Source organism: Capronia epimyces (genome assembly GCF_000585565.1).
Source record: "Capronia epimyces CBS 606.96 chromosome Unknown aczIQ-supercont1.3, whole genome shotgun sequence".
Classification (NCBI taxonomy): Eukaryota; Fungi; Ascomycota; class Eurotiomycetes; order Chaetothyriales; family Herpotrichiellaceae; genus Capronia; species Capronia epimyces.
Genome location: NW_006912906.1, coordinates 1,329,119 through 1,348,834, shown reverse-complemented (window position 1 = coordinate 1,348,834; position 19,716 = coordinate 1,329,119). Strand labels below are relative to the sequence as shown.

The window sequence follows — 19,716 nt, the reverse complement described above, 5'->3', positions numbered from 1 at the left end:
CCACTACCACTGGCTGCGCCGTCCCTCGAATCCCAATGAGCCAGGCGCCCCCCCATACGTCCCCAAACAAACCCCAAGCAACAAGACACTCCTTCGACGACCGTTTCAGAACGAAGCCGACATCGCCAGCCTCTATTCTCTCCCATCGCGACTCCGCCCTCACTTCCCCCAAACCGTGGGTGTTTCCACCATTACCGAGATATCGCCCCTTCCCCCCCTCCCGAAAGACCCAGTCCATCTGGCATCCATGCAATCCCTCAGCCAAAATACCCGACCCTTGTTCCACACCGACATACTCCCACGCTTGACCATTTTCTGACCTGGCTCCTTGCTGCTTCAGCCCTCTTCGCCTGCTGGTCACTTGGACCCTCCTGACCCTGACCCGCACGCCGAGCGCAGGGAAAAATATAACTGCAATGATTTGAGACCCAATACTCAGCATTCTTCGGCCGACAACCTCATACATTCCCCTCAAGATATCGTGGATGGCCTGCCTAGCCACCATGCTCTCGATCGGGTCGCCCGCCTGCGAAAAGCAGGGTCGGAACGCGTTCCCTGCCATGCCAAATTCCAGAGTCCGCTGCTCAGCACCGTCGACCCTTTTTCCGTGCTCGTTCCCTGAGCAGCCACTCCCGTCCGCCGTCTCGCTCCTAGATCCCGCGACTAGAGAGCCCGAGACATGGCAAAATGGCTCATCGGCCCAATGATCAACAGCGGCTTCCCGTTCCCTTGCCTGACTCGGGCTCCAGCTGAGACTATCATCCCACCCTGGCTTACTGCTGCCGCTCGGTCATGGAGGGCCACTCTCCGCTCTCTTTGGCTATCCACACCAGCGATTCTGCCATCGCTCTGCCGGGCGGAAGGTCACGGACGGTGCGGACCCTGCCTCGCCATCCTCAACACATTGGTCCTACCTTCCTGCTCATCCTGCTTCTGGAGCGGGGTCGGTGGCTCTTCATGACACCACGGAGTCCTTCTACTTGCAATCATATTGGCCCACCTCCGAGAAGGTATGAGTTGGCAATCTCCCCCCCTGCGCTGAGGGGAGGTCCTGCTTGCCTATATAAACCTGTTTGTCTCTCCCGGAAGCCCAACTTCCTCCTTCTTCCTTTCTTATCACTCCTCTCCTGACTTGAAGAGCATTTTCTTGGACTTGTCCCATTTCAGCCCTAACCTACTTGAGCCCTCTACCAAAGCTTGACTTGTCCTTGACCCCTTCTCACTCATACATTGCTTCTCATAACACACTCTCAACATGGCCACATATGCCTCTCGTCACCCTAGCAGCTATGCTACCCATCAAAAGACTCTGCCCATCATCGTGCCCAAGACTCCTACTTATAGCTATCCCGTCTCCAAAGTAGCCGTGTCCCCGCCAGAGCTGCCCGACACCGGCACCTCTTATGGCGGAAGTCGGACATCTGCCGGCTCCTACTCGGCAAGATCCAGCAATTGTGATTACGCCCCGAGCTTGAGCAGCGGCGATTATGACTCCTACAACCCACCTCCTGGCGTCGACGTCGTCGACATGCTCAGCGACAGAATGAACAGTGCATTTGAACCCATCCGAATGGACCGCGCGCTGGCCAAGCAGGCGCAAACGTGAGTGTTCGCGCCCCGGACGCAGGTTTCGTCGACTTACCATAAACAGGTCCGGCCAGCTCAACGCCAAACAGCGAGAACTGCAAGAACTGCAAGCTCTCGCGCAAAGACGGTTGAAAACCGCGAGAGTCAACTTTGCGGAAGGGGTTGAAGCCGCCCGCGAGGCCCGGAGAGACATCGAATACACGTCCAAGAAGATGTCGTAAGTGCAGAAGCGGCCTTTTGGAGGAGAGGTCGGATTTGGACGACTGAGCTGACTTTTCCCAGTTCGATGAAAGCCAAGGCTGAGAGGAAACACCCCGAGGCCTATGCCAAAGCCAGTCGCAGCCGCCATGCATAAAGCCAGCATGAATGCGAATGACGCCATAACGAATTTTCTTAATCTCTTCCTGAACGATTTCTTACAGCCTGATGTCTTTACGGAGGCGCATTTTGGAGGGGGCTGCTCGGGACGGTCTCTTTATGCCGCATTACCACTCCGGCCCGATGGTTTGGATGACGTTTAACAACAGCAAATCAGCTTTCATCACCAATACCAAACATTCATTCGTTCGGAGAGCGCAAAGGCAGCCTTGGCGGCAGTCCGCCGGTGTCGTTGACGTGGCAGGTCATTAGGTTCCGCTCCACCCCACGCATTGGGCCAAGCGACTCGCTGCTTTTGGCGGCGCAGGGGCGCCAGGAGAATGCCGTGCATGACGCCGGCCCAGCTCTGGCCCAAAAATGGCAGTGGAGTGCCGAATGACACTGCAGCGATCGACCGCACAGTAGCCGGCGCCCCCGTGCCACATGAGCCCCATGCAGGTACACTTGCTGTTTTCACTCGTTTGGTACGACCTCCTCCACGGTTTGATTGGGCGACGAGCCCATCCTCTGCTCGTTTTGCAGCCATTTCGGTCACAAGACCTGCATTCTGCAGGTGATGAAGCACGAAGGCTGCAGATGGTGTGGGGATTTTGGCGTGCTGGCTAAGCCAGATTTGGCGTTGGCGGACTCGTTGGGGTGTGAAGGGATGCAGTGTGGTGACAGGCGTGGGAGAGAGCAAGCCATGGGTGGTTGGGCCAGTGGCGGGTTTCGGTCCTCCCCTTGTCCAAGGGAGCCCGAGGGACTTGCTCTGTGACTGCCGTTGGTCACCTGTGTGAGAGGTTCTTGGTGATTGTGTGCTTGACTTTCTCCGCCTTGTATCTATATCCGTTCTGACCAGGTCCCCCGGACATTTCCTTCCTTTGGTACAATGAGAATGAACGGTTGAAAATTGGGCCGACTCGGCACTTAATCTCCATGTCCCAAGGCTTAGGGGCCCCTGCGCCTCCGGGGTCAGGTCGGGGCGTAGGCTGTCCTTGTAGGAGGCTGCGTAGGGGCGTAAGGCGTTTTTAAAGCTGTGACAATGTACGGAGTACTTGCTGTAGGTGCTTTGGGAACCGTGTTGACCGGGTCCCAGGGGCGATGACCGTCTCGACCGGGTTTTCTGGTCCTACGGTCTAGGCTCCATAAGACGGCCTAGTAGTAAGCCTAGTGGCGTGTTCAGGCCGCGAGTACGGAGTACCTAGAGTCCCATCCCCAGCAAACCAAGTCCAGTGCCAACGGCAGGAAAGAAACTTGGCGTTGCAGGTTAGGGGTGCCGAATGGTCTTGTACCGTACGGATAGTATTTCTGGTACGGAGTATGTCTCAGGCGGTGCCGGTGCCGGTGCTGGTTGGTCTTGAACCGTTGATACCAGTAGGCCCGTACAGTACGCAGTACTCGTCTTTACTGAATCTACAGTATCCGTACATGTCAGAGCGGGTTTCCTACCTACCTGTAGTGGACGAAAACCAAAGGTGAAACGGAGACCACAAGTATCCGAGCCTGAGATGTCTGAGATGTCTGACAGGCCTTTTTCCCCACCCTTTCTTTCTCTCAGCTAAATTACCAGTACTTAACATACCTAGTAGTAAGAGTAGGCAAGTACTCCGTACTCCGTACTACCTAGGTAGTACCTTAGGTACACTACTCCGTACACTGCACTGTGCTACCTAGGTAGGTAGGTATGCTGTACTGTACTACACTATACTGTCCTGTAGGTACCTAGCTAAGAGCTCCCTTCAAGCATGGTATATCAGGTACTAAGGCAGGTACGTACTCTACGCCGTATACCGCACCTTACCTAGAGTTAAGTCACTTCATTGGGTATCTGTATCTGTATTTGTATCTGTGTACTTATATACGGGGTACTCATATATCTACGGTATCTACCTCGCGAGGTATCTATAATACACCTAATCTAGCTGTATATACCTGTATATAGGTAGGTAGATTAGGTAGTTCTCCCTAATACCTTGGATACGTAAGGTATGAATCGTTAATGATCAAGTCTTCCCTTTCAATTCGATAGATAGATACTAGGTAAGGTAGGTAGATCTGCTGTTGGGTTTAGTATAGTCCTGTCGAGATCGATCATCAACACTTGGAAGTACGATGCAGTTTTGAATATGTCGTGTCGAGTGAGTTTGTGCTTGAGCTTGAGGTTGTACTTGTGCTTGTGCTTGTACTCATACTTGTACTTGTACTCATACTTGTACTCGTGCTTGTGTCTGTTGTGAGTAGTTTCTCGCCAGGGTCAGGCTCAGGGTCAGAGTCAGGGCCAGGACTGAACTGTAGATCAGATTTAGGGTGAGGGCACTAGTGAACAGTAGATCAAGGTTACGGTGAGGGCACTGGCTTATAACAACAACTATTACTTAGGTTTGAGGTGGAGAGTGGACGTCGAGTCGACGGTAGATACTAAGACAATAAACGGTATCTGAGATACTTAGCAGATCATCTACCCGGTCACATAGTATATATATACTAGTATATTGATATCTATATCTATATCTATATATCTATATCTATATGATAAGGGGATAGCATATAGGCTGGGCTCTATATAATGAACGGGATAGCATATAGATAGGCTGGACAGGACGATTATACCTCAAGCCAAGTCTTGTAAGACACGACTAGTTGCGTTGCAAGAAACTGAAACTAATATATGATATCTGATATCATAAAGTCTGATTTTGACATTGACATTGACATTGACGTTGGGGCATCATCATGTACTGTACCTACTGTACGGAGCATCATCGTCTACTGTACCTACTGTATGGGGAATCATCATGTACTGTACCTACTGTAGGGTGGTTAGGATAGAGAGGGATGATATATATCCTTGAATCAGTTGGTTGCATGTACTTGGTAGCTAGAGTCGAATTGAGCAGACCAGACCAGACCAGATGAGCGCAGAGTAGAGCAGACCAGACCACACCAGACCAGACCAGAGAAGACCAGACCGGACCGGAGCAGTGCAGACCTGACCACACCAGACCAGAGTGCTGTTTGGTGGAATAAATGGCTTGTCTTGTCTAATCTAAGTAATGGCTGGGGTGGGTTGGGCTGAGCTTGGCTGGTGGTTGGTTTATTCTGTTCGCTCCATCCCAAGGCATCTGAGATATCTGTGTAGCAAACAGAGGAGAGGGAGGGTCTTTGATTTTGAGAAATGTTCTGACATAGATGTGACTGTGGCTGGACTGGACTAGATTGAATATATCTAGATTTTTGGGCCAGTGGGCTGGCTGGTGGAATGGCTCATCTTGGCCAGGAAGGAAATGAGTTACAGTTACACATGTCGTGTTGGCGAGACGCTAGAAATGGGATGGGACGGGATAGGATAGGATAGGTTGGGCTGGGTTGTAGTGGGATGGGACGGAATAGGATGGTTGGGCTGGGCTGAGGGATGCATCAAGCTGCACTGAATATGATATCGGATCGAACTGATGGAACATGGTCTTTTCATAGCTGGGGTTCGAGAAGCTTGTAGCGCTCTAGGCTATGGGTTCTGGGCCTGGCGAAGTCAAGTTGGGTAGATAGGGGTGAGGGAAGAAGGAGAAAGAAGAGGGAGAGGGAGAGGGAGAGGGAGAGGGAGAAAGCTAGTGTCATGAGAGGGTAGACTGGATACACGACAGGGGGCACACACAGAGAGAGGAATGTAGACGAGTAGACAACAAGAACAGAATTGGTAGACGTAAACCATTACTATGCAAAGCTGTTGTGGCTGCCTTGTCCTCTAACTTAGGCCACGCTCTCACAGCCATATGTTGGTGGTGCAGACCTGAAAGACATACATACCTCTTGGGAGAATCTTTCTCCACCATCTCGTACATCGGGCTCTCTTTTCCCGCTTGTTGACCGTCCCTGTTTACTTCCTTACTACCGATGCAGCACCAATAACACTGTATGCATCCTCTCATCCTGATGATATCGTGCAATGTTGTAATTGGATGCTGAGTTAGGTGCATATTTGGAGAGTAGCCTGCCAGTGCTGGATCCGCAGGTGGACCGTCGCCATCTACCTCATGCAAGATGGCGTTTGGACAAATGGTGGTTTGGTGATCGGGATGTGCATACCGTGGATAACCGAGTGAAAGGAAAGCACGGGCTAATTTAGACTTCAAAATCGGATTCTCTCGGTCTCAAGTCCCCATGATTCCAGTTGGGGTTCTAGCTGCTCATGCGTTCGTCCTTCTTCTCATGTCCCGTACATTTATGCTCGTCGTTTCTTGTGGAGGCAGGCTGAATCTGTTAGTGTCGGCCTCTCGTCTTATCGTTGTCTCTCATGGAATAGTCTTGGATCGTCTCGAGATTAAGCGTCATCTGTTTCGTTTCCCTCCACTTTAGGACACTATTCCGGCGCTTGCTCGTCCCCTGTTGGCCTGCCCGTTTTCCTTTGGCCTGAGTCTCGCCCATGGATCGTCAGAGATAAATGCCGGTTTGAAGTAGACCATGTCCCCTCTCGCATTGACTTTGCCTTGGGCCCAGTCGTTGAGATCGGTGCGGGTATAAAACCTATTCGTAGCTGGGTTTGTGAACATGTAGGCGAGTTGTTCCCTCGGCTGAAGGGGAGTTGGTGGTATGGAGTCATTAGATACCGTCTCAAGCACAGTAACAGGCAAAGGTCGAGCGGTATCTGAATCGGAATTGGCACTGCCAAGGGCGTTGTGGTGTTCTGTTGCAGCTGAAGTGGATGTCGAGTTTGACTGAGGCTGGTGCGATTGCGCGGTCAAGCTCCGTGATTCCACCGGGAAGGCCACCTCTATTTGCGGTCAGATACCATTTCACAAAAGCTTAAGGCCACCAATGGATGCGTGCAAGACATGAGTTAGGGACATGAAAAGCCTCATACGACAGACGTGAAAACAGAATTGAAGCTCAGACTTCACAACAGATATCCAGCTTGAGGCCAAAGGCTTTGAAAGAGCCCCAGACATGGCCATGGTTCTGGATTCAGATCAACTGAGGCAAACATGGAAGTGACCGGATATGTATGCTCACTCCAGAAGTCAATCGCATGGTTGTTGGAAACGTGACTTACTTGGCTGTTCGCGTGGCCGGCGGGTTGAGAAGGAAGCAAATCCCATCATCTGGCGCATCGCTGATTCGGGGTCGGTGTCCGCGTCGAAGGACGGATCTTCAGACATGGTTGTAGGAGTCCTGGTTTTGTGAGAAAGACGGCGACTTGGATTGCTAGAGTGGTCGGCTCGACAGAAGAGTGAAAGACGAGACTTGCAATTAAATACCTAGGTACGTATACGAATATATATTGAACGAATGGCGAATGGCGGCCGCGAACAGTGGTCGTGGATGCTGCTTTTAGCTTCGCTCGCGCCACCTTCCTCAACTGTCAGGTGTACACTGGCTACCAGATACAAGATACAGTAGAATGGTCCTCAACATAGTCATCAAATAGGGCGGAGGGGTGACGAAAGAAGAAGTAGAAGTGCAAAGACAGGCGCTCGCAACATTGGATTCGGCCATCGTACATGTGCCCTAGGTTTATGCCTTCTTCCATGATGACAAGAGTCAAATTGGCTACCTTGCCATGGAGAGCGTGGATGGTATTCCAGTCGACCGCAAAGCGCTGCTCACCTTGAAGAAAAAGGCGCTGGACTACTTGACTCCATTGAAAAGAACTTTCCCCGGGCCACTTCGCTCAGGCGAGGAATACTGTGGGAATTTAGCACTCCTATCACCTACCAGCCTGTCCAAGGTCTCGAAGACTGGATCAGCCAATGGCAAAGTGAACACATCAGCCTCCAAGGAGAGGAGTTCTATGGCGTATGGATAATGGTCATGAACATTGCCAGTAGGACATCAAGGGCAGCTGGCCGGAGTAGACAGATTGGAGGGTGGAGGGCGGAGGCGGAGGGTGGAGGATAGACACGATGCAAGGCGGGAGTGGGAGTTCGTAGCAGGAACAGAGGTCGATCCGTGCTGCCCAGTGTAGAATCGTTGGAATAGTTGGAATCTTCTTTCCATTGCCTGTTGACTGCACGAGGGTGATGGGAGTGGAATCGCCAAATTAGCAAAGCTTGGAACACTCGGCGACGCTGCTTTTGAGAAATCTCCTTGGTCCGTCGTTGAGCCGAGACTCGGATTCGTAACGAGGCGCAGTCACAATCACAATCGCAGTCGCAGTCCGCCAGCAAGCCACTTTGGTTTCACATTGGTAGCAAGCCGTGCCATCCTTCCCATCCTCGGTTTCCGATACACGATACTCCGTACGCCATCCTCCAGCTTCCTCCTCCTCGTCGTCGTCGTCTTTGAGCCATCCTCCATCTGCAGCCACACTGCTCTCTGGATGCATCCGCGATAACTCGACTGCGAGTGCGTCCTTCGGGACATCACTCCACAGCCCCCAGCAACCATGGGCGACAACAAAGACCGCTACGTACACCTGCCCATCCCGACCTACGAGGAGGCCACCTCGTCCCGTCCTGTCTCGTCGCAATCGGGACTCGGTCCGGAGGAGATTAGCGACGATGCCGAAAGGCAGGGTCTCCTCCGCCGTGGGTTAAATGGCAATTACCAACCGCCCACCATCGAGTCCGCGCGGCCCAGTCTCGACTCGCTTGATGGCATTGAACACGATGGTGAAGAAGAGGTGCGGAGGGAGATGCAGCAGATGGACATCGAAGACCCTCTGAGTGATTCCGCCTCGAACCGATCCCTTCTTCGCTATCGCCTGTCCAAGCGGTTCTCTACCTTCACCAACTCTTTCTCCTCCCTGACCCTCCCCTCCTTCCGGCAATACCTCGCCAAGTTCGCCTGGCCCCGGATCAACTATGAGCAACTCGACTCGAATCGCGTCGTTATTATCGGCCGCCTCTTTGGCGTCTTCCTCATCATGGGGGTTCTATACGTCCTTATAGCATCCGACGTCTTGTCATTTACCAAGAACAGGTTGGGCATGGGCCAGATGTACGACCCGGAATCTATAAGAATCTTCATTCAAAACCACATGAATGATGGCGGCGACATGCAGAAGTATTTGGGCCACATTACCGACTTTCCGCATGTCGCAGGCACGGAAGGCAATTACATTCTTGGAGAATGGGTGGCTGAGCTTTTCAAATCTTCCGAGTTGGAAGATGTGCACATGGAAAGATTTGACGTCTACTTGAACTATCCCCAAAAGGACGGAAGAAGAGTAGCGATTGTGGAACCTGAGGATTTGAAATGGGAAGCGAGGGTGGAAGAAGAGATAGAGCAAGCTTACGTCTTCCACGGGCACTCAAAAAGCGGCGATGTCACAGGACCATTGGTGTACGCCAATTTCGGCTCTAGAGAAGATTTCAAGACGCTTGCGGACAATGGAATCTCGGTCAAGGATGCAATTGTCCTCGTCCGGTATTACGGTTCCGAAGGCGACCGGGCTCTAAAAATCAAGGCTGCCGAACTGGCCGGCGCAGCTGGCTGCATCATCTACTCCGATCCTACACAGGACGGTTTCGTTCAAGGACCGACCTTTCCTGACGGGCGATTCATGCCTGAAGACGGCGTTCAGCGCGGGGCGGTGAGCCTCATGTCCTGGGTCGTGGGAGACGTCCTCACCCCAGGCTGGGCTTCCACTCCTGCGAATACAGAACGCCTGAAGCCAGAAGATAGCCCCGGGCTTAATCAGATACCGTCCATTCCGATCTCCTGGAACGACGCGAAACATCTACTGGACGCGATCAAAGGCCGTGGCAAACAGATGACCGATACTTGGCACGGTGCTCCAAACACGGAATACTGGACCGGGGATCAGTCTTCGCCCAGGGTCAATCTCAAGAACATTCAAGACGAGGAGGCAAAACAGCCGATATACAATGTCCTTGGTAAGATTGCGGGTTGGGAAGAAGCCGCGAAGAAAGTCATCGTGGGCAATCATCGGGACGCTTGGTGTACAGGTGCGGCGGACCCTGGTAGTGGAACCGCAATTATGCTGGAAGTCATCCGAGTCTTTGGCGAGTTACGCAAAGTGGGATGGCGACCACTTCGGACCATCGAGTTTGCCAGCTGGGATGGTGAAGAATATAACCTCATCGGCAGCACCGAGCACGTGGAGAATCGTCTAGCCGAGCTTCGCGAAGATGGCGTGGCGTACATCAACGTGGATGTCGGTGTCACCGGCATCGACTTCCATGCCGCGGCATCACCCTTGTTCGAACGAACCCTCAACCATGTCCTGGACCGTGTGGGCGACCCTTCGTCAGGCCACTCGATCCGTGAGGTTTGGGACGCATCTAATCGTGGCCTGGAAGGACTCGGTGCCGGGAGCGATTACGTTGCTTTCCAGGATATGGTGGGCACATCTTCCATTGATGTGTTCTTCAAGGGCCAGCCATACCCCTATCACAGCTGCTACGACAATTTCGAGTGGATGTCGAAATTCGGCGATCCGGAGTGGAAATACCATAAAACGATGGGGGAGATCCTGGCGCTCTTGATTCTCGAGATGGCGGATAAGCCTTTATTGCCGTTTGATTTGAACGCATACGCCAAGGCGGTTGCGAAATATGTGGCCGACTTGAACATATACGCAAAGTCCGCCTCGACCGCAAGCGACCGAAACGCCGTGGATCTCAGTCCACTACGCGAAGCCTCGAACTTGTTCACCCAAGAAGCGGCCGCGTTCCACGAATTCGACGACACCTGGCGAAACTTCGTTTTCGGCGCGGGCGGGTTCGAGAGCGCCGGCATGGCGAACGCCCGCGGGGCGCACAATGACCGTATAGCTCATTTCGAGACCGACCTCCTCGATCTCAGTGAGGGAGGTGGCCTCGCAAACCGCACACAGTTCAAGCATGTCATCTTTGCGCCGCAGACGTGGTCGGGGTACGACGAAGCTTATTTCCCGGGAATCCGGGACGCCATCGATGCCGGCGACTGGGGAGAGGCACAGCGTCAAGTAGAGAAGGTAGCAGGGATTTTGTCGGCCGCGGTCAAGAAGTTGAACGCTTAGAAGTTTTGGGGGAAGGGAACCAGTTTTGAATCTTGAAAGGATCCGGCTCAGCTGCTGCCAAACTCTCCCTTGGAGACAAGAATCTCCATGACCGAAAAGGGACAGACGAATATTCACTCTTCCTAGTGTTTGTGGGCGTTTGGGGTCAAAAGCCAAAGTTGGTTTGTCTTGTCCTGCACATATATCTTGTACCTTGTTTTACTTTTTCCGTCACGATCATACCTAGGTAGTGGTACAGTATGACATCAACTCAGTTGATCACGACAAATGGAATGGACATATCGCAGACTCCAAGCGGTACGATAGATGAAGAACCATAGCGAGAAGTCTGCCCACTATCAGTATCCGTAGTCTAGTTAACGGCAGTCAGGGCCTATTTTATTCGGTGGACAGGGCTCGCTCACTGGTTGGCTAAGGTACGATGTGATGTGCCCGTCAGATGGGTACAAAGCAGGCAAGGCAGGAAGGTAGGAAGGCAGTCAGGCAGGCAGTCAGGCAGTCAGGCAGTCAGGCAGCCATTGGGCCATTGGGCCATGTATCCGTAGAGACGAGCCGAGCCGAGCCGAGCAGAACAGAGCAGAGAACATTCATCTTCATCTTCATGCATGCTTCGTGCTAGGGATTTATAGGTGCGATATGTCTTGCGTGTTTAACACGGGTTGAATTGATACGCTGTACGAGTACTGCTTGACTTTTCTTTAGTATTTCTGCATTTAAGTCACCGTACGGTTACTGCTTGACTGTTCTTTTCTGCATATAAGTCACCGTACTGCTTGACTTTTCTATTTCTGCACAAGTCGAGGCCGTACGACTATCCAGGACCAAGCCTTGACTTCTATTTCTGCATATAAGTCGAAGCCACACGACTGGATCAAGCTGGGCTTTAAAGCCCTGGCTACGACCGTTTGCAGACAACCAAGGCTTTGGAAAATATGGGTAGTTTCGCGTGCCAGCACATCGCACACTCGGACGAGCTTAGTGGTATCCCACGCACGCGCAGGGTCAATCTACCGAGGATGCAGTTGCCTTAGGTACGTTCGTGCGAGAACGGGGCAGTACGTAGAACTGCCAACCCTATTCTGGCCTCACGCACAGCTGCACGATCCCCACTGGTGCAAGGCACAGCAGAGAGCCGATCATGTGATTCATTCCCCACGGTGCAAGATAAGGCAAGGAAGTACTCCGTAAGTGAGCGCCCTCAGACCTCTCTCTTGAAGCTCTTGGCCAAGTTCCAGAAACTCTCCATCTTGCCTCGAGTCAGCACGTCCTTGGCCTGCGAGTCGGTCTCACACACCCGAGCGCCCAACCACTTGCGGAAATTGCGTTGTTTGGCTTGCCCGCTGAAGATCAGGTCGCACTTGTTCATGCTCAGGTCCCTCAGCTCGCCGTTCTCATCCTCGGCCTCGAGCCACTTGGCCAAAACCTCGCGGTTGCCATCCTCGACGGCCCGCGGAGCCTCCATCTCCTGCCAGCGGATGCGGTGGAGCATCAGCTTGTCGTATTTGCGGATCGAATGCTCGCCGCCCTCGACGATGACCAGGTTCAGCCTCGGATGCATGATCACCACCCCGGTCAGCTTGTTCTGGTCCGCGTTCACCGAGATCTGGTATCGGTGTTTCCCGTTGGCCAGGCTGTCGATCTTGTACACGCGTATGTAGATGCCGTGCGCGGCGTCGATTTCTTGCTGCCGCTCCAGTTTTTCGTGCCGTTCCTCCTTGGTCAGTTTGCGCTCCTCGTTGGCCTGCTCGTGCTTCTGCGCCCGTTCGGCGATTTCGCGGTTGACACGTGCCTCCACGGCTGTCGGGTCTTTGACGGCTTCTTCGCCCAGTACTCGCATCAGGTTGCCTTTCTTGACTTTGGGCGGCGGCGGAGGTTCGAGTCCTAACCGTATCTTGGCTTGCTGTTCCTTCAGCTCGGCCAAGCGTCGTTGCCGCCGGAGTTTCGCTTGCTCCTTGCTGGTCAGGTACATCGGTTTCGGCGCAGGGTTGTTCTTTTCTTGAGGCGGCTCGATAAGGACCGGGTGCTGAATGTAGATTGTGATGATAGAGTCGGGCGTGTCGATTTTCAGCTTGGACGGGTCGTCTATCACCTCGTACGATTTTCCATCCACGAGCCCTTCGTCCCACCATTCAATTTCGGGAGGAGCAGGAACCAAAAATGCTTTCTCCGTATCCAAATCCTCTTCCAACCCAGCTTGTCTTGCATGCTCCGCGATCTTCTTTTTCATCGCCTCCAGCTGCGCTTGGCGCCGAAGCGCGGATGCCTGTTGGATGTATTTGCCCTTTTCATTGAAGATCAACTGTCTCGTCTGTCGTTCCCTGGGAAGCACGTTACGTGTGCCCAAACTGGGGTCAAAGTATGGGTTGGCCTTGAGTTCCTCTAGCGAGGGCGCAGAGAGGTCCAACTGCAACTTCTCCAGGGCCGAGGTTGGCGACTCTGTTCGCTGGTTCCCCATCGCCGTCGCGAACTTGGGATGTGGTGTTCGACTCTTGTTTCTCTGGCTATCCTGCTGGACATCGGCAAGAAGGGCAGGATGCAGCCCAACATCCAGGCCTCCACGTGCTCTTGAAGTGTCATCGCTGTAAGCCGGCGGGGTATAACTGGCACTCGTGGGTGTTTTCTGCGAACTCAATGCGGCCGATCGACTCGTGGCGGCAGCCACTCGAGCTTTCAACTGTGCAATACGATCACTTGCACTAGCTGCAGGGGCGGGAGACGGGCTTGCTGATGCCGATGAATTGGTCGCTCCAGGGCGATTGGCTGCTAGCCTGGCCTTCAACTCCTCCGCTCTCGCCCTAGCAGCAGCGAGCATTTGATTCACGTCGGGCTTCGTGCCAGGCGTCGCGGAGGCCGGCGTTGTCGGACGAGGCGAGCCATTGTTGGATCTGACCCGTTTCTGGCTATCGAGTTCATCGTCTTCCGGGTGTAGCCTTTTCAGCATGTTGCTAGATCGGTCTGCCATTTTGATGTCACAGGAGGAAGACTCACTGGAGGCGAGGGGTTGCAAGTTCCGCAGCGGCGCTTGAGTTTGCGGCGACCAGGGTGCAAAGATGCAATCCAGTGACAAAATGTGTGAGCTGGTGAGGTCTTGTCAGAAGGGCATGATGCCTGCGGAGGACGGAGTAGAGTAATTTTCCCGAGCCCGGAATAACGATAATCCGCTGCCGCATCGACGCCTCCAAAAAAAGTTTCCAGCAAATCCCCGCAGGCTGGGAAAAAAGTTGTGGTTGATCTTACCGTTCTGTTCCTCAGTCGCATCTGTCTCAGGTAGCCTCGTATGGCATTCAGGCGCAATGGCAGGATACAACAAACCACTGTCATCGGCCACCAGCGGCCTGGCCTTTTCTCGGCTACCTGCCGACGAGATCAGAAGGATATCGGTCAAACAGATTCATGTCACACCTGCTCTGGATTCCATGTTCGGACCTATACCAGGTGGTGTTCATGACCTTGCCTTAGGTGCCATTCAGGCGCTGGACGCAAAGTAAGGAGGACCACACTCTCTGATCAGCCTTCATTCTAATCGTGTTTCAGCTGTTCGACATGTCGCATGAACGCCATCCACTGCGCCGGACATTGCGGGCACATTGAGCTGCCAGTTCCTTGCTACCATCCCCAGTATATGGACTCGATTATGCGGCTGTTACGAGCCAAATGTGCTTACTGTCACCGCTTCAAGGCAGCAGCCAATTACATAAACCAGACCATCTGCGCTCTACGACTGTTGCAATATGGGCTTGCGGAGGACTACCAAAACATCAAAGCCATGCATCTTGGTGGGAAAAAGCCCAAGAAGGCAAAGACGGACAATATCGTCGAAGACATAATGGAAGACGACGGAGAGGAAGAGATCGAAGATTTGATTGACCGCAGGACAAGAGCCACCAACAAGGCGATCAAGAGAGCACGCAAAAAGGGCCAGATTGACCCGCAGGCGCTTATTCGAAACCCTGTGGCGATCGCCGCCCGCAAAAGTGTTATTGCGGAGTTTCTCAAAGAGATACCTAACCTGAGGAAATGCGCGAACTGCGGTGGTGCGAACCACACATATCGCAAGGACAGGAACGTCAAGATTTTCAAAAAGCCCATGGCATTGAGGATGAAAGAGGAAATGCGTGTGATGGGGAGGAAAGCTCCGAACCCGCTCATTTTCCTCCAGTCCGAAAGGAAACAAAAGGAGGAAGTTAAAAAGCCACGTATCAACGGGGTGCACGATGAAGACGTTGATATGTCCGATGCTGCAGAGTCCGAGACGACAGAGGCCCATGGTGCCGAGGAGGAGATTGCAATGCGAAACGCCTTGGAGACAGCGGCACAGTCGAAGAACGCAGAGTTGGAGGACGAAGACGATGTGCAGTCATACATGACGTCTACCGAGGTGTATGCTGCTCTGACGCTCTTATTCGATCGGGAACAAGAACTGCTCGGTCTGATCTACGCGTCCCAACCCGGTCGAAAACACTCCCCTGTGTCACCAGAAATGTTTTTCATGACGGCTGTCCTTGTTCCCCCGAATCGGTTCCGTCCTCTTGCAAGGCAAGGGCCTGATCAGATGCTTGAGGCACAAGCCAATACTGTGCTCAATAAGATCATCAAAGCTGCCAACGACGTCCGACATATTCTGCGTGACATGAAGAGAGCCAAAACCGACGGCTCTGTGCGTCCACGTACCTTGAATGAGAGTATCCAGGCTGCAATTGTCCTTCAAGAGACTGTCAATGGCCTTATAGACTCGCCACCCCCAGCTTCCGGCAAGCCATCAGATCAAGGCATCAAACAAGTTTTGGAGAAAAAGGAAGGCCTCTTCCGGATGCACATGATGGGCAAGCGGGTGAACTTTGCCGCGCGAAGCGTCATCTCTCCCGATCCGAATATCGAGACCAATGAGATCGGCGTACCTCTGGTCTTTGCGAAGAAGCTGACTTATCCAGAACCAGTCACGAGCCATAACTTTGAAGAGCTGAGCAAAGCCGTGATCAACGGTATGGACAAGTACCCAGGTGCAGCTGCCATCGAGAACGAGAACGGGATGGTCATGAGCCTCAAACGTAAGACTCTGGAACAGCGGAGGGCTCTGGCAAAGCAGTTAATGACTGCCACGGTTCCTGGTGCGAAGGGCGAGACGGGAAAGAAGGTGTACCGCCACCTACAGACGGGTGATGTGGTTGTTATGAATCGACAACCTACATTGCACAAACCCTCCATGATGGGTCATCGGGCCCGCGTCCTGACGAACCAGAAAACGATTCGAATGCACTACGCCAATTGCAACACCTACAACGCCGACTTTGACGGTGACGAGATGAACATGCACTTCCCACAGAACGAGCTGGCACGCACAGAAGCACTGCAGATTGCCGACACTGACCACCAATATCTGTCTGCTACCGCTGGAAAGCCTTTACGAGGTTTGATCCAAGACCATATCTCTATGGGTGTTCAGTTTACGAGTCGAGATGTGTTTTTTGACAAAGACCAATATCAACAATTGCTCTATAGTTGTCTGAGGCCGGAAGATTACAACACCGTCTACGAGAAAATCCAGATGGTGGAACCTGCCATTCTCAAGCCTCGAATGCTATGGACTGGTAAACAGGTCATTACGACTGTCTTGAAGAACATCACGCCAGATCGATTTCATGGTTTGAATCTGACGAGCAAATCGTCGACATCATCCGAGCAATGGGGTGAAAAGACATCCAACGATTCTGCAAAATGGACGGTGACCAAGGACAGCATTGTCTTCCGAGACACTGAACAGATTGTGATCTTCAAAGACGGCGAGCATTTGTCTGGTATTCTGGATAAAAATCAACTGGGTCCGAGCGCTGGAGGTCTCGTTCACTCTGTCTATGAGATCTACGGCCACATTACAGCAGGTAAGCTGTTGAGTATACTGGGCCGTCTGCTTACCCGGTTTCTCAATGAGCGTGCGTGGACGTGTGGGATGGACGACCTTTACTTGACCCCAGAAGGGGACAAACAACGACGTGACGAATTAACCAAGGCTAAGCGGATCGGGTTTGAAGTTTCTGTCGAGTACGTCACGCTGAAGGTAGCTCAAACTGTGGAAGAAGACCCAGCGCTCATAAGCCGACTGGAAAACGTTGTTCGCAATGACGACCAGCTCAACGGCCTGGATCAGATGTACAAAGCCAAGGTCAAGTCGATCACAGACAATGTCTCCAAGTTCTGTCTGCCAAAAGGTCTTCGCAAACCATTCCCGCGAAATCACATGCAGGCCATGACCATTTCTGGTGCCAAAGGATCCAGTGTCAATGCAAACTTGATCTCCTGCAATCTTGGTCAACAGGTTCTGGAAGGGCGCAGAGTGCCTGTTATGGTCAGTGGTAAGACGCTACCATCTTTCCGTGCGTACGAGACCGATCCTGTTGCCGGTGGATACGTGTGCGGTCGTTTCTTGACCGGTATCAGACCTCAAGAATATTTCTTCCACGCAATGTCTGGTCGAGAAGGTTTGATCGATACCGCGGTCAAGACATCGAAGTCTGGCTATCTGCAGCGCTGCATCGTCAAAGGTCTAGAAGGGCTGCGTACAGAATACGATACTTCTGTGCGAGAAAGCTCGAATGGAAACGTCATCCAGTTCCTCTATGGAGAAGACGGCCTCGAAGTCACGAAACAAAAACATTTGAAGGAGTTTACATTCCTGGCTGAAAACCATCAATCAGTCGCCACCCTGATGAAGGCAGAAGAAGTGCTTCTTAAGATTCCGAACCAAGGATTGGCGGATGAACAGAAGACCATCTTGAAATCCACGAAGAAAGGAAGGACGAAGGATCCTTTGACGTCTCTTTTCACGCCAGCAAGCCACTTTGGCAGTACCTCCGAGTCGTTCGCTACGGCGCTAAACGCCTATGTGAAAAATAACCCGCAGAGGCTGATTAGAGACAAGAAGGCCAACATCAGCGGCATCGTTAGCAAAAAGACCTTCCAGTCAATCATGGATTTGAAATACATGAGGTCGATTGTGGACGCTGGGGAGGCGGTTGGTGTCGTCGCAGCACAGTCAGTGGGTGAACCGTCTACTCAAATGACCCTGAACACTTTCCATTTGGCGGGTCATTCGGCGAAGAACGTCACGCTTGGTATTCCACGGTTGCGGGAAATCATCATGACTGCGAGCGCCAAAATCATGACACCCACCATGACTCTCAAGCCGATTGAAGAGCTCACCCAGGCAGAGGGTGAACGCTTTGCAAAGAGTATCAGCCGTTTGTCGTTGGCGCATGTTATCAACAAACTCTTCGTGACTGAACGAGCGGGTGGTGGTGCTGGTTATGAGCATGAGAAGATCTACGACATCCGAATTGAATTATATGACCCGGCAGAATATGAAGAGGAGTATGCGATCCAACGCGCGGACGTCTTGCGATGTTTCGAGAAAAGGTTTTTACCCAGACTCGATAAGATGATCAAGGACGAGTTCAAGAAGAAGGCCCGAGAGGCTACTTTGTCGGAGACTACTGCAGCCGTACCGGCCGTCGGTGTTTCGGTTGGCGTGGTGGAAGAGGCCCGAACGACCGGGACGCGGGCCACAGAGAGAGAAGGCGGCGAGGACGACATCGACGAGGATGCTGACCTAGATGATGCGAAGGACGCGGCAGCGAGGCGCAGACGAGAGGACACATTTGATGAACCGGACGACGAGGAGAAGGGCATCGCGAACGAGTCTGGCGACGAAGGCCTGAGCACAGATGAAGAGCCAGAAACACCTTCGAAGAAGCCAAAGAAGTCATTGCGGGCTCCTAAAGCGTCCCAGACACTGCGAGAACAATATGCGGATGACGACGACGGCGAAGAGAACGACGAGGCTGAAGACATGGACTCGGAAGAAGAAGCTCGACAGGATCAACTCAAGGCCAGCCTACCGCACCTCGAACGGTTCAGCTTTGCCCGCAACGAGGGGAAATCTTGCCGCATTGTGCTCAGCTATGACTCCAACACTCCTAAACTCCTGCTGCTACCGATGCTCGAGAAATGCGCTCATCTGGCAGTGATCCAATCGATCCCCGGCCTCGGCATGTGTACCCAGTTCATGGAAGAGGTGAACGGCCCTGACGGACGGCCCGTCAAGCAGATCAACAAAGAGACGGGAGAGGAAGAGTCTGTCAAGGAGCCAGTGATCACGACCGAAGGCGTGAACCTGCTCGCGATGCGCGACTACCAGGACCAGATCTACCCTCATTCGCTGTACACCAACTCGGTGCACGACATGCTCAAGTTCTACGGCGTGGAGGCGGCTCGCATGACCATCATCAAGGAAATCGACGGCGTCTTCAAGGGCCACGGCATCACCGTCGATTCGCGCCATCTGAACCTCATCGCCGACGCAATGACCAACTCGGGCTCATACCAGCCTTTCAGTCGGCACGGTCTGGTCCGAGAGGGAGGCAGCGTGCTCGCCAAGATGAGCTTCGAAACCGTCATGGGCTTCCTGAAGGATGCGGTGCTCTTTGGCGAAACCGACCCTCTGCTGGGGCCGAGTGCCAGGATCGTTGCTGGACGGAGAGGCAATATTGGCACGGGTGCCTTTGACGTGGTGATGCCTGTGCATTGATTTGATATTGATATTGATGCTGGTCCTGCAGTGCTAGTACTGGTACTGGTACAGGAACCACGTCAGCTTCGGGTTCTACCTTGTCCAGGTCATATTTTTCGGTGCACAGCGCGAGCGGCAGTCGGGGAATTCAATTAATTATGGCATGTTACGGTTAGCGAAGCAAATGGGCTGGATAGAATAAAGTGCATGGCTCTGAGAAGTGTCGTCCGGCTGCTAGAGTACAGGCGAT

The 19,716-nt window shown here is 52.9% G+C and overlaps 5 protein-coding genes across 5 annotated transcripts; 3 read left to right on the top strand and 2 right to left on the bottom strand.

The window, feature by feature from the left end:
• Positions 1 to 1,255: 1,255 nt before the first annotated feature.
• A1O3_03751 (uncharacterized protein) lies at positions 1,256 to 1,808 on the top strand (the record flags this gene model as incomplete). Its single annotated transcript, XM_007733886.1, has 2 exons — positions 1,256 to 1,602; positions 1,652 to 1,808. The coding sequence occupies 2 exons, from the start codon at positions 1,256 to 1,258 to the stop codon at positions 1,806 to 1,808; spliced, it is 504 nt and encodes a 167-aa protein (XP_007732076.1).
• A 4,485-nt stretch (positions 1,809 to 6,293) lies between these two features.
• A1O3_03750 (uncharacterized protein) lies at positions 6,294 to 7,097 on the bottom strand (the record flags this gene model as incomplete). Its single annotated transcript, XM_007733885.1, has 2 exons — positions 6,294 to 6,712; positions 6,992 to 7,097. The coding sequence occupies 2 exons, from the start codon at positions 7,095 to 7,097 to the stop codon at positions 6,294 to 6,296; spliced, it is 525 nt and encodes a 174-aa protein (XP_007732075.1).
• A 1,226-nt stretch (positions 7,098 to 8,323) lies between these two features.
• Positions 8,324 to 10,903, top strand: A1O3_03749 (uncharacterized protein; the record flags this gene model as incomplete). The annotated part of the gene is made up of 1 exon (XM_007733884.1): positions 8,324 to 10,903. One exon carries the CDS (start codon positions 8,324 to 8,326, stop codon positions 10,901 to 10,903), a length of 2,580 nt encoding a protein of 859 aa, XP_007732074.1.
• A 1,198-nt stretch (positions 10,904 to 12,101) lies between these two features.
• A1O3_03748 (uncharacterized protein) lies at positions 12,102 to 13,865 on the bottom strand (the record flags this gene model as incomplete). The annotated part of the gene is made up of 1 exon (XM_007733883.1): positions 12,102 to 13,865. The coding sequence occupies one exon, from the start codon at positions 13,863 to 13,865 to the stop codon at positions 12,102 to 12,104; it is 1,764 nt and encodes a 587-aa protein (XP_007732073.1).
• Positions 13,866 to 14,196: 331 nt separating this feature from the next.
• On the top strand, positions 14,197 to 19,484 carry A1O3_03747 (DNA-directed RNA polymerase I subunit RPA1; the record flags this gene model as incomplete). Its single annotated transcript, XM_007733882.1, has 2 exons — positions 14,197 to 14,387; positions 14,438 to 19,484. 2 exons carry the CDS (start codon positions 14,197 to 14,199, stop codon positions 19,482 to 19,484), a joined length of 5,238 nt encoding a protein of 1,745 aa, XP_007732072.1.
• Positions 19,485 to 19,716: the final 232 nt, after the last annotated feature.